The sequence below is a fragment of the Vipera berus genome (assembly GCF_964194415.1).
Source record: "Vipera berus genome assembly, chromosome: 2".
In the NCBI taxonomy this organism is placed as follows: Eukaryota; Metazoa; Chordata; class Lepidosauria; order Squamata; family Viperidae; genus Vipera; species Vipera berus.
In genome coordinates this window covers 61453861-61467871 of record NC_138203.1, presented here as the reverse complement: position 1 = coordinate 61467871, position 14011 = coordinate 61453861, and the positions used below count along the sequence as shown (strand labels likewise).

At 36.0% G+C, this 14011-nt stretch overlaps 1 protein-coding gene across 1 annotated transcript in view; it reads right to left on the bottom strand.

Annotated features, from left to right (window-relative positions):
* The window catches only part of CNTNAP4 (contactin associated protein family member 4), a gene marked incomplete at both ends in the record, with an annotated part of 286811 nt that overhangs the window by 194831 nt on the left and 77969 nt on the right, over window positions 1-14011 (bottom strand). Inside the window, one exon of the mRNA XM_081315740.1 lies at window positions 12955-13065. Coding sequence (XP_081171866.1) covers window positions 12955-13065 — 111 coding nt within the window. The remainder of the gene's footprint in view (window positions 1-12954; window positions 13066-14011) is intronic.

The following is a 14011-nucleotide window of genomic DNA, read 5'->3' as shown; positions in this document are numbered from 1 at the left end:
ATATTTAGACTTTATTTCATTTTCGGCTATATTCAGATATGATAGTTCGGAATTATCTTATATATGTGGAAAGCTGAAGATATCTCTATCTTTACATTGTATATTTTGGGCATGAGCAATAACATATTTCAAAATTCCCATTAGTCCCACTAAGTTTTAACATAGATCATAAATTTCCCTTCAAACCCAGGGGAACTGCAACCTTGTTGGATGCCCCATGGATCAGGATTCATGGATTCTAGTTGATAGAACACATTAGAATGGTATTATTAAAGAAACTCTCCTGGCTAAGGAAAGAAGCTCAAGAGATGAGAAATGGAATAAATGGAATGTACTTCTGGGCAACCAATTTTAAATTGCCACTGGCGATAATGTGAATTTTGTTGGAGTCACTGTATTGATGGAACATATCAAAAGTATAACAGAAAATGCAATTGTGCCAAACTTATGTAAGATTGGTGCTTATAAACATGGTCACAATTATCTTGATTTCCCTGGCCAGGAAGGTTTCTATTTTGAGGAGTTATATTTTTCATATAAGAAAAATGTTTTTTTCTTTATTCCCCAATATCTCACTGATCCTTCCACAAATAGTAAACACACACACACACACACACACACAACCAGAAAATAAAATGGCATTGTTTCTTCCACACAAAACCACCTTTCCCCCACCCCCAAGCCCCAATAAAATACTTTCTCATATTGCAGGTTAATCATACAACTTCCTATTTATAATTTCTCAAAGTATCATGTATATGAAGTTAAATCTGCCAACTTAAAAATCAAATTAGATTTTTTAAGGATCTGTATCTGTGTTATGTATCATTAGTTTTAATGCTAACAATCAAACTATGTTTAATTGTTTTATATTTGAAAACCATATAAGCTTATTTACTGTATATTTAGACAATTTTAACAAATCATTATAGCTCCTTAGTTTAAGCAGATATTTTAATGGACAGCACTTAGCATGAAACATACTGTTAAAAAATCATAATATTTACTTTATGTTCCTATTTCTCCAGATCTCATCTACCAAAAAGAAAAAAATCCTGAATTCTACCAATTCCTGAGGTTATGTAAAAATGAAACTTTGCAAAAATTAATTGTTACTATTCAAAGGCATATCATACTGTTCTGATCTGACATTGTCAACCCTTCAAGGCAATCCAGAAAAGAAACATCAACCAGGAGTACTAATGCTACCTTTATTGTAAGGTTACAGTAACAGAATCTTGCAAATCAAAAATTATCTTCTGGCCTCTTAATTTTACTTGCTCAAAATTAGGGACTTTTCTGAGACATTTTCATCACCCTCATCCCCTTCCCTCCTTTGGATCTAGATTTTATTTTTCAGATATTGCTCTACTTCCTCTGTCCTAGATCATTCCTCCCTGCCATTTCAGACACAGAAAGTCATGGTCATGTTTTTAAAAATGAAGTTTAGGAAAACAACTTCCACACACACAAAAATTACATTAAAAGATTCAGTATCCTGCACTTTATAATTGAATCTCTTTATTTTAGCTTGAATCTCTGTTACACCTTGACCACGTCAAAAAGTCATGTGATGGACACAACACGTGACCATGTCATGAGGTAGGTAATATGTTCAAAATATGTTCAGTCTCAGTTGCAATAGTACTACTATAAACTTGCATAGTTGTAGAGAGCATAATTAAAATTAGTGCGTGGAAAATACAAGGCTGAAACCATGCGGTAGGCAACTGAACTGAAAAACTCAAGGTCATCCATATTATGTCCTAAAGGAAGAGGCAACTATGTAGTTCAAAAACAAATAAACATTAATGTTTATTTTGTGAACCCTTCCTAATCTAGGAGTTTACGTAGTTCCTACCACACCTCCCATGATACTCTGTCAAGTTGTTTCAGGGAATTTGTCTATCACAGATACTCTCCTCCTAGAAACAAAACTGTCCTTTGCATAAGCAAGTCAGTCATTTTTAAAAGAATAGTAAACAGAGGCATGAAAAGAAGGAATCACTGTACCATTTATTTACTCAGATCTTCTTAAATTTCTTTTACACATTTATTTCCTCAAGACTGCCTCTTTTTTCAAGGTCAGATTTAAAGAGCAATGTTGAAGTGTTCCTAAGGCTTCTGACCATTTCATCTCATAAGTACAATGTGCACTTCAAGTTTATGAAATTGCCACAACCTAATATTTCCTTAAGGCTTAATATCAAAGCAATAGCAGCAGCTGCTATCTCATAATGAGACAGTACAATAAATCATCACAGAGTTGATCAGTCAACTGGCATAGGGCTTATATTATTAAAGGTTCAGTGTTTGTGTCCCCAGCACTTTAAACAAGGCAAACTTTATTATTGTTAATAATAATAATAATAATAATAATAATAATAATAATAATAATAAATTCTAAGTCTAACTAAGAGAAATAGCTTCTGTGAATAATCACAAAAATTACATCTATAACGAGGAAATATACAAGGCAGCTTGATCCTGATGGATTTGATAGCCATCCATTATCTTTGTTTCTTGATCAATATACCTTTGTTCTTCAAATAATACAATTGCTAAAGCAAGAGGATCCGAACAGCACTAAATTTATTTATATATTTATTTTCTCTGTCACCCATCTCCCCTACAAGGTAACTGTGGTGGCTACAAATGATAGAAAAGTGAAAAATAATTAAGAGATTAAAATGAACTGACATTAAAATATTATGTGCTAAAACCATGCCTACAAGAGCCAACAGATGGATGGGATGGGGATGAGATGTTCTTCCCCTGTCAGTCATCTCCAGTGGTAAAAGCCCCCCTCAGGGCCCAGACCAACTGGCAAAGCCAGGTTTTTTAACCCTTCCAGCAGTGGTGGGATTCAGCCAGTTTGTACCAATTCAGCAGAATTGGTAGCTAATTTTTTGTTGCTCAGGCCCAGAATGGACTTGCGGAAGTAGCATCCACACAGAGAACCAGTTGTTCACATATTTGAATCCCACCACTGCCTTCCAGAAGGCCAAAAAGGAGGGGGCAGTTCTTACCCCCGGTGGAAGAATGTTTCACAGGAATGGGGCCACAGAAGAAAAGGCTCTTCTCCTTGATCTTGCCTGCTTCAATACTTTAGCAGATGGGATCCATAGCAGGCCTCTGCCATTGGCACAAGTGGGATGGTTCTTCTCCCATTGGTGAGAGATGGCTCCTCAGATACCCTGTACTTAAAATTTGTAGTATTTCTTCTTTACCTTGTTTCAAATGAGAGAATTTGGCCTTTGTTTGGGAAGGAACTAAATATGCAGTGCCTAGATAATAGGTAAATATTTTCCTGATTTCCATTTTCACCGTATGGAAGCCTCCCACAAAATTAATATAAACTGACCAGTCACAAACCTTGCCAGAAAATATGATCAAATTCTGAAATGTTCTCATTCCACAGTTCAAAGGGTTACAAACTGCCTGTTTATCTCTGAAAATCCTTTTTGTTCTATATATTTCTACCTAACTTTAATGTGAGATTTGTTTACCTCAAAAACATTCAAGACAACTATTCATTCTACAGTCAGAGGCAATTAATGTAAAGACATTGCATGCAATTCAGTCTCTACGTTACTCACACATAAATATGTAGGACTCCATTCTTATGCATAGAAGGAGAAAAAAAATTATCTGTGTAAATATGATTAATCTCCTTATACTCTGATGCAGTTTAACACTGTACACTATACATGGAAATAAGCTTTTTGAACTCTTTTCCACTGAAATATGCTTAGATTCTCTACTGAGCTATGAAAATGAGTGATTTTTGAAAAATTAGAATCTGTCAGTGCAAATTAAAGCCACAGAAATATCTCACTGACATTCTAAACTCTTCCAAGTGCCCATACTTGAAACTCCCTATTTTGAAGGCAAACACATTTACATAGGATTGTAGAGATTTAAATATGAGTAAGCCCCAAATAGGTTGCTCAATTCACCCATTTCCTAATCCTGAATTGCTTGTTTCTTGACAGCTATTAACAGTTGACAAATGAAAAACATAACCATGAATCCTAGTCATGGATCTCTCCGTGACATTTCAAGGGGACTTTTTATATCAGTGATATTATTACCAGCTGAATTAGCTAAAAACCTGAATTTAGAAACTCTGCATAAGGATATTATAGTGCTGTGCAAGGCTGTGATATGTGGTTCCTTTGTTTTTCTCCATTCTTTTCTCTACTACAATTTGGGAATCAAATACTTTCTGACTGCTTTAAACAGCAAAGGATCTAATGGAAAAATAACTTTTCAGTGCAGAACAGATCTCAGAAGCTTTATGTTAAAACCATAACTACAAGCAAAGTACTGTAATTTTAACAATTATTTCTGATGTTTCATTTTTTTTTCTCTATGATCCCTCTGTTTCTTTAGTATATAATCTTTTATGATTAGACTAAATGGTTGCTGGAAAAGAATTTTAGAATTAGAAAGGCACGATCTGAGGCTTGGGTGGCATGGTTTTCAGTGGTACAATAAAATTAAGTTAATATAGATTTTAAGAATCATTATATTAAAAGTGACATATTGGGAATAGATGTAAACCCAAACTGTGCCCAAAATGCTTTTATGGATCTCAGCACAAGAATTATTTTAATGGAATGAAATTGTAAGAAAAATGGTTACTTGACTGAGTGTTGATGAAACAGGAATATGGATAATGTAAGATAAATTCAAGAGAGCAACCGGCTGCAGAGGGATTTACTTTTCAAAGATTTTCATATGCACAATTAAGTGAAAGATTTAATGTGGATAATGAGACATTTAGAATTGAATTGAATGGTAGAAGACATAATTTTGAAGTTAAACTATGTAGAAATGATGAACCTACCTAGCTGAATACAATTTTATTGAGATTTGAAATGGATGAACAATTGAAACACTGATACACTGAGCTAAGAACTTTGGACATAACACATTGATGCAACAATGGGAAAATATAAGGTTAAAAGGATTGAAATCTACATTACCCTATAACTTTAAAGTTATTTTTTTATATAAAACAATGACCCATTGTTGTAGCTCAGCTGGTTGGGCAATTTTTGGACTTGAAGTCTGGACATCTTCAAGTTGCCAAGGCTGAGAAACACTCTCCCATCATATGAGTAAAAATGGAAAGACTCAGAAATACCCACAATGGAGATTGGTTGCTAAAAATGACAGGAGTAGCAGAGATGGAAAAAATAAATTGTTTGATTAGAGAAAGGTCAACAATTACAGTTTTTAGTGACTGGAAACCCCTTATGGACTTTTTGCTGGAAAAAAAGAGAAAATGAATTTGTGATTTATAGGTTTGAAGATTAGAAAGGGTAGCCGATGAAAAAAAGGGAAAAGGAAATTCTGATGTAACTTTAAAGAGAAAAATGAGAACGAAAACGAAAATCTAAATGTGCATGTCATGATTCCAATAGATAAGACCAGTAAAAGAGAACTCCAAGACAAAAAAGTTTCCTTAAAGAACATATTTATTTGGCTACATAGTATCGGCACAATCAAAAGTGAAACCAAGACTGAAGTTCCCTCCCAAAGGTTACAATGTTACAAAGTTGAACTTCCCACCCCAGTAATATGTCATAAATCACATCCCCCAATTAACTATTTGAGCAGGGCTTTCTAATGGAAACTTTAGCCCTCCAAAATGCAATCAGCAATGACCTTGGTTCATTGTTTTGATTAAGCTAAAAAATACTCATTCCCCCCCCCCCAACTCTTTGGCAACCAAAAACAAAGGGAAAATGGCTTTAGCCAAATTCGTTTGTAGTGTTGACAGTATATATTAAACAAGTACACACAGACAAACACTCTTTGTATGTGTGTGTTACTTTACTGATCCTTGGGCTCATTCAAAGTTTACAAGCAATGATTCTGCTTTCCTGTATACTCTCATATAAAATACTTTGGAGAACAGCTAGATTTCTTACTGAAAACATATTTTTCCCAAATGAACATTAACTATTTCTGTTTAAAATTACATTTGAATGTCAGACAGATTTTGTGTGTGTGATTTTTGCTGCTTAGACATTGTAACTGAGATATTGCACATTGCTTTCTTTGTATACCCATGTACTACATTGATGCTTGAACTGGTTTACAACAGGGACAGTTCAGTTCTGAGGTTTTGGTTAGGTCTGCAATTTTATGACATCAGACTTTGGGATTTTTAATTTGTTCATTTAAATTTATTTGCCATCTTCCTCCAGTGGACTTTTTTATTATTTTACTTCTACTTTGAAGTCTTTTAATGAAAGCACTGCAATTTCCTGTTGTATGCTAAATATACTTCTGTAGGACTTGAGAAACTTGCCTGCAAGTTTGATTGAGACAAACTTTGGGGATGAGTTTATGGCTCAGCAAACTTTATCCAATAAATTAATTTCCTCTTGTAGAATTCTCTCTTTCTGGAACTTCTCAACGTGATTTTTCAATATTTCTTTTCCCTGAACAAAGTTAAGCAAACAGTTCTTGACTTGGGTATAGAGAAAATAGATCCAATTTTCACTTAATAGCAGATATTTTTCCTTACGGCCTTTTCACTATGCTTTGACCTTAAAGCTTAAGTTTGCACTTCTCACCTGCTCAAAGAGTTGGTCAGAAATGAAAATTGTTTCTTTCCTACTTGAAACTTTCAAGAAGTAAAAGAATCAATAAGTTACAGTAAGCACAGGGTAGTTTTTGTAGATAGTACTTAAAGGCTCAGTAACAATTTTCTTACATCCAAGACCTACCGTATATACTTGAGTATAAGCCGAATTTTTCAGCCCACTTTTTGGGCTGAAAAATTCCACTTCGGCTTATACTCCAGTGAACAAAAAAACTTACCGAGGACTTGTGCGCGGCTGAGGCTTTGGTGCTTCCGGGATCGCGCGCACCTCTCCCAAGCCACCGCCGTCCGGAGACCTGCCGAAGTTTGGGGAGGTTTGGGGAGAAGCGCGCACCTCCCCAAACCTGCCCAAACGTCGGCAGGTCTCCGGACCTCCGCGCCCTGCCTGCCTGCTTCTTTCCGCTGCCTGGCTGCCCTACGATGTAACCCGCTTCATGATCGAGTGCGACGCCTGCAAGGACTGGTTTCACGGCAGGTAACACAAAGCGTTCCCCCCCCTTTCCCTCCCCCCTCCCGCTCTAGGGCAGAGATCCCCTTCCTGCCGTGAAACCAGTCCTTGCAGGCGTCGCACTCGATCATGAAGCGGGTTACATCGTAGGGCAGCCAGGCAGCGGAAAGAAGCAGGCAGGCAGGGCGCGGAGGTCCGGAGACCTGCCGATGTTTGGGGAGGTTTGGGGAGGTCCGCGCGCACCTCCCCAAACCTCCCCAAACTTCGGCAGGTCTCCGGACGGCGGCGGCTTGGGAGAGGTGCACGCGATCCTGGAAGCACCGAAGCCTCGGCCGCGCGCAAGTCCTCGGTAAGCTCCGGGCGGTCACTTGCTTCGCGTCTCCTGAGGGAAGGGGGGCGACTGGAGCGGGCGTGTTTCCTCGCCTGCTGGGCGCCGCGATTTGCCCTGGGAACGCGCGGGCCCCGAATGGCAGCGTGGAGTGAGGAAGCGGACAGCCAGGGCTTCCCCGAGAGCCGCGGCCACACAGGGTATTCCTGTGTATTCAGGCTTGCAAAATGGCGGATCGAGCCTCTGCTGGCGGCAGAGGCTTGCAGAGCGCGGATCCAGCCTCTGCCGGCGGCGGAGGCTTGCAGAACGGCGGATCCCAGCCTCGGCTTATACTTGAGTCAAGAACTTTTCCCAGTTTTGGGGGGTAAAATTAGGGGTCTCGGCTTATACTCGAGTCGGCTAATACTCAAGTATATACGGTATTTCAGATTAGTGAGCCTAGATCTAGCCTGTGATTTTTCTACTTTGTAGTTTTCTCTTTTTTCATGGGTACATTTTCAAAATGTACAAAATTAAAACCAAATATTTCAATTGTTAAACTACAGCTAATAATAAAGAAAAAATCTGGAATTTGTTCATGGTTTTAAATCTTATGTTAAATTTCATTAACATGACAAATTGCTTTGTCCTAAGCAAATCAATTTGCATACTAGATACTATGTTCCATCTTTCTATCATCCTTTCATTTATTTTATTTTATATTGTATTATCACACTAGATTATCTGGATAGCCAGTAACATTTGCAATAAAACTGATAGATTTGTCTAGACTTAAATTAAATGGTATACCAGCACCTGCTTTTTGATCTGTAGACTTAAGCTTTTATTCTTTTAACTCTGAATCAAGTTTTAACAACTACTATACCTCAAACGAAACAAATTTTATGGAATAATATCATGAACATCTTGATTATGAAGCCTTGATAAAATATTCTTTTTTTCTTCTCACATTAAATTTCAGCTCTACTCAAATCCTATTTTGCTGAGCTATGGGTTCAGTATGGTCCCTTTGTAAAATCACCCTCCAAACCTGTTCCTCACAATTGGTAGGAATATGAGCATGTCATCTGGAATAGTATTAAAACAATTTCATGACTAATACCAACACATTGATATTTCCAAGAATATTCAGTTCTGGGTGGAGATTATGGGTTTGTGTGCTGACATACTAGTCTAATGAAATCCTCTAGTTTTGGAAAAACATGTAGAATTTAGGCAAAATAAGCCATGATTTCACACATTAGTAGTTTCTGCCATTGATTATAAATATTACTTTATCTTCATGCAGAATTGGAATAATTCTTTATATCTTGATTTTGAGTAAGGGGTGGACCCCAGTTTGAAAGAACCAGACTTTCCCACTGCCTAATCAGAATAACTACCAAATCTTTTGAATCTGCCTGAACCCAAAGTTATTCTTTCTCCAGTCATGACTTCCCAAATAGAGTTCTCTTTAGCAATCTCTTAATTAAGACTAAATATGTATGATAGAAAAATTCCAACAAGCAAATTGTTTTCCCTTTGAATCCAATGCATCTCAATCTAGCTAAGGACAAACATCTCCTGAGTTTTAGTATGCACTGGGAAGGAGACAGTTCTCTTCATTGATAACAGGGAGGTCTGTATATGGTTCAAGACCCCTGAATTTTGCATGAATTTGAAAACTAGCTCTTACATTGGAAGACATTATTCAGGAATTGGAATCACACCAGCCTAAAGTGGACAGTGCCCTGATAAAACTACTGTCAGAATGATCGTATAAAGTGTCAGACTGCATACATGATAAAACCATTGCAGCTTGATAACTGATGAGTATGGTAATGTCAAAACTACTAAGGAGAAGTTTAATTGCCTGTACAGGATGAGGACAAGATAAAAATGGGGATATGGCAGGAAAAAGTGGTTACCAGGGTATATTTGTACTATGATTCAATGCAAGTGGGGAAGGATCCTAGATAATTATACTATTTACTTGCTCAGTACACACAGAACAGGATGAGTAAATAGGAATAATTAGAGCTAATCTAATCACAAATACACAATTCTAGTATACTTTTATCAATATAAAACATAAACTTAAATATAGAATATGCAAATATATTTATAAATATTAATAATCAATAAATATGGTGCACAAGAGTGACTGATTATATTGCAGCTTCAAATGTAAAATTATATAAGAATAACTATGAAACATTATGGTTGAAGATACAAAGGGATTTAAATAATTGGAAAAAATTACAATTATCTTTATTGGGAAGAATCGCAGTTGTTAAAATGAATGTTCTGTCGAAGTTTCTCTTTTTGTTTCAAATGATACCTATATTGAAAAAGGATGCCAACCTTGATGAATGGCAGAAGGGTATTAATAAATTTATCTGGGTGGGGAAAAAACCAAGAGTTAAATTTAAGATTCTACAAGATGCTAGGGAAAGAGGGGGACTCAAGACGCCGAATTTGAAACTGTATTATGATGCGGTGGTCTTGACATGGGTTAGCGATTGGCTTAATTTAACTAATAATAGAATACTTCACCTTGAGGGTTGGGATTTGGTATATGGATGGCATGCATATTTGCTTTATGATAAAAAGGTGGATAGGTCTTTTAAATCTCATATTCTTAGAAGTGCCTTGTTGCGTGTTTTGGGGATATGTATTGTAAAATCTTTTTTTTTTTTTTGTAAAACTCTAATAAAAAAAAGAGTGACTGATTATCCATATCAGGAGAGAGATTCATGTCAGGATACAAAAAAAAACAAAAAAAAAACAGTCCCCAATGAAGATTTGTGTTGAACTGTATGGTTTTTCCCATGGTTTTTTTCATGAATTCTTGTTTATGTAAAAGAATCGAATCAGCATCATATAACTGGAAGGAGCCCTTGGGTCCAAACCCCTGCTCAGAAATCCAAATTAAAAGATTCTTCACAGAAAGGTGCCCCAGTCTTTGCTTGAACACATCCAACACTGAAAGGGAGTTACAGTAAGCACTTTCCTTGGTACCTGGTTCTACTTTAAGGAAGTCCACCATCTTCATCCACAAACATTCAATCAGAACCTGACTTTCTGAGACATATGACCATTTTCATGTATTCTATACTCAAGGATAATATACAGCACATCTTGATTTTCTTCTGTGTGACATCTTTCCAGAAATGTAAAGAGTTCTCCCACAATTGGCTTAGTCATCTTTTCTGAAGACAAAACCCAACAATTTTAACTTCTATTTCTAGCTCTCATTTCTAGTCCCCGGATCACCTACATTGGCTTGTCTGCACTTGACCTGATCAATTTAGAATAATGTAGAATATTTTAAGAGAAAGATAAAATTTTCTCCACAATTGTTTTTATTGGGTATTGTTATAGATTGTGATACTAAAGAAACAAATTTGGTGTTGAATTTGATAACAGCAGTAAGGCTCTTGGTAGGTCAATATTGGAAGAAAGATAGTTTGCCTACTATAGAAGATTGGTCAGTTAAGGTGTCAAATTTGGCAGAAATGGCTAAGATTTCTGCTTATTTGAAGGATCGTTCACAAGAAAGATACATTTCGGTCTGGAGAAGATGGATAGATTATATTCAGAACAAATATGGGACTAAAAAGCTTCATCTAGCTTATGAATGAAATATAGAATGATATTATTAATATTAGTTTGTTTTTATGGTATTTTTATTAGTTTTTATTATATTTTATTATTATTAGTAGTAGTAGTATTGTTTAATAATATGGATATTATTTTGTTTTTATGTTCTTCTTATTATTATGTTTACTTTTATCTTGTTTGTGTTCATGTTAAAGGGGAGTTAAAGTGCGTTAGGAACTTGGTTACATACAGTATATAGTTGGTTAATGTTATTTAGATTTTGATTGTTATTTTTGTAACCCTTTATTCAGTTCTGGGAAGTGGGGGAGGGGGAGGGGGGTGGTTTGGGGATTGGGGTTTGTATTGTAACTTTTATAAAACTTTTTAATAAGAAAAAACTAAAATATCTTTTAATAAATAAATAGAATAATGTAGAATAATTGCTTACCATAATTTGAAAAGGATATCAATGCTTGATGTATGAAATTGGACACTTCTAATAAGTTAAAAACTAGGAGTGAGTTGCTTTCATTTTATGGTCTCTCAGTTCTCAGTATTTTTGGAAACCTTTTATCCCTCTTTTGGGGGTCTTTGAAATTCAATGCCTACCTCTGCTTTACCTTATCAGCTTCCCCCCCACACACACACACTATTCTAACTAGCCAGATATATTATAAATCTTCTTAACATTTCCCAGTTCTCAAGGGTATGTGATACCTACCATAGTACATGAGAGAATTTGCAAAGGTCTTTGATTTATTAAAAAAAGCATCAATTTTGCTTATTCAAGATTTTTTTTCCTATCTCGCAGATTAATTTAAAAGCCTATTAAATCTAAGCCTGTTGTTGACCAGCCATCTGAATAGCAAAACTCCCATTTTAAATGAAATCAATCTCTTTTTTTTTTTTTGCTGAGAGCGACACTTACATAAAATATCAGCAAAGCTCTTATTGGCTCAAGTCTTCTCTGAGAAGAGGATATGTGTCCCACCAACAGTTGTCAAAAGCAGAATGAAGGAGCCAAATTGAAATCAGAGAGAAATTTCTCAGACTAACCTCATTTCTTTTTTTGACTGAATAATTTTCTGAATAGATTATGGGAACATAACTTCAGCAAAGCATTTCAGTACCCTATGTTATTCTAATTAGTGGGCCAAATAGGCGGGAAGGCCTATCTGCTAGGTGGATCCACAGCCAACACAGCCTCCTTAGTGTACTGTTCTCCTGCTATGACAGCTCTCATCCATCAGCAAGCAGGTGCTGCATTTTGAACCACTGTAGCTTCCAGCTCAGCTTCAAGGGCAGCCTTCCTGCTGACTGCATGAGGTTTCCATTCTGATTGGCTAGAGAACGACCAGGGATTTTCAGCTGGTGATATTTGCCAGATTTCATTGCAATTTAATGTGTGTGCACCGCAAATTACATGTATTAACAAACATCTTAAAAGGTTGAGTGGTCAGGAAATCCTCATAATTGATAGAAAAGAAGATGCCTTGCAGAAATATATCCTTGAAATAATCCGAGAGATACTCAAACAGCTTGCCCTTTCCCACTCCCATATCTGTGTCCTTCATAATCCACTTGTTCCCTGGTTTCCTTTTTTCTGGTGCTCACTTGTCAGAGCAAAAACATTTCGCCTTTTACCACTGCCTCCCACTGCTGTGCCTGTAAAATAGGATGCACAGCCCAGTGAATCAGATTGGATAACTTTGACTGCAAATTGACACTCTAAATCTGTGATAACGAAGCATTTCCAGTAAAATTTGAAATAGAGAATGCAGATGATCTCCCATCTGTGTTTAGGCGAAAAGGTTGTGGCTTCTGAGGGCATTTAAACTCCACCAAATATATCAGAGTACTGATAAAGGCTTGCTTCTATTTTGGCATTTTAATTTAACATACAATTCACTTGATGTCAGAAATCTCTTTTGTAAACTTTCTGAAATTAAGAAGAATAACCAAGGGAACACTTACCGTCTCGTCGATTAAGTCTTGCAAATCCTGGATTGTGACTACTGGACAGTTCTGATGAACTGCTGAATGATGACTGAGGCAAGGCTGACACTAGCTGATCATCACAATGATCTGTTGGGAAAAAACATCACGCTTCAGGCTTCTACATTTAAAATAAGGACTTCTAAAAACAATAAGTGAAATAGAACATTGCAGACACCAGAATTGAATTTATCTTTCTCTGATCACGTCTCACATTGTTTGTTTTGAGTCTATTACAATTGCCATTACTGAGCTGGAGTTTTTTATTTGTCAGTTACATTAGATTACCATGGTGCAATTTATTGGATTTTCTGACTCTTCCTATGTTCCTTTCTCTAAACTAACTTTGAAGAAAGGTTTCATAAATGAGAGTTTACTAGCAACTGTTTATGGCCAGAACAACAATTATCTGCCCATAAAGTTTTAGCTTATATATACACACACACAAATACACCAACACGCACAAACATACACACAGAATCATCCAAGTAAACAAATATCCACGAAGGAAGACAAATATACGAATAATGTTGCAGGATCCAATCTGGGTTGGTCACCAGGACCAAGACCAGAGGTTTAGTCTTTTTTTTTTATTGAAAAGTTTTATAAAAATTACAATATAATCCCCAAAACCAACCCACCCTAAAAAACCCCTCTCCCTCCCCCACTTCCCAGAGCTGAGTACAGGGTTACAAATATAATAAAAATAATCTAACTAACACTAACCAACTATATAAATAACCAAGTTCATAATGCGCTTTAACTCCCTTTTAACATAAATACAAGCAATTAAAAGTAAACATAATAATAAAACATAAATTAATATCCTAGTTATTAAACAATACAATATCCAAGTTATTAAACAATACTAATACTAAAAATAATAATAATACCATATAATTAAAACAAATAAAAATTCCACTATAATAAACTATTAATAATAATAACAATCTAAAATTTACTCATAGGCTAAATGGAACTTTTTAGTCCCATATTTATTCTGAATATAATCTATCCATCTTCTCCAGAGCTTGAA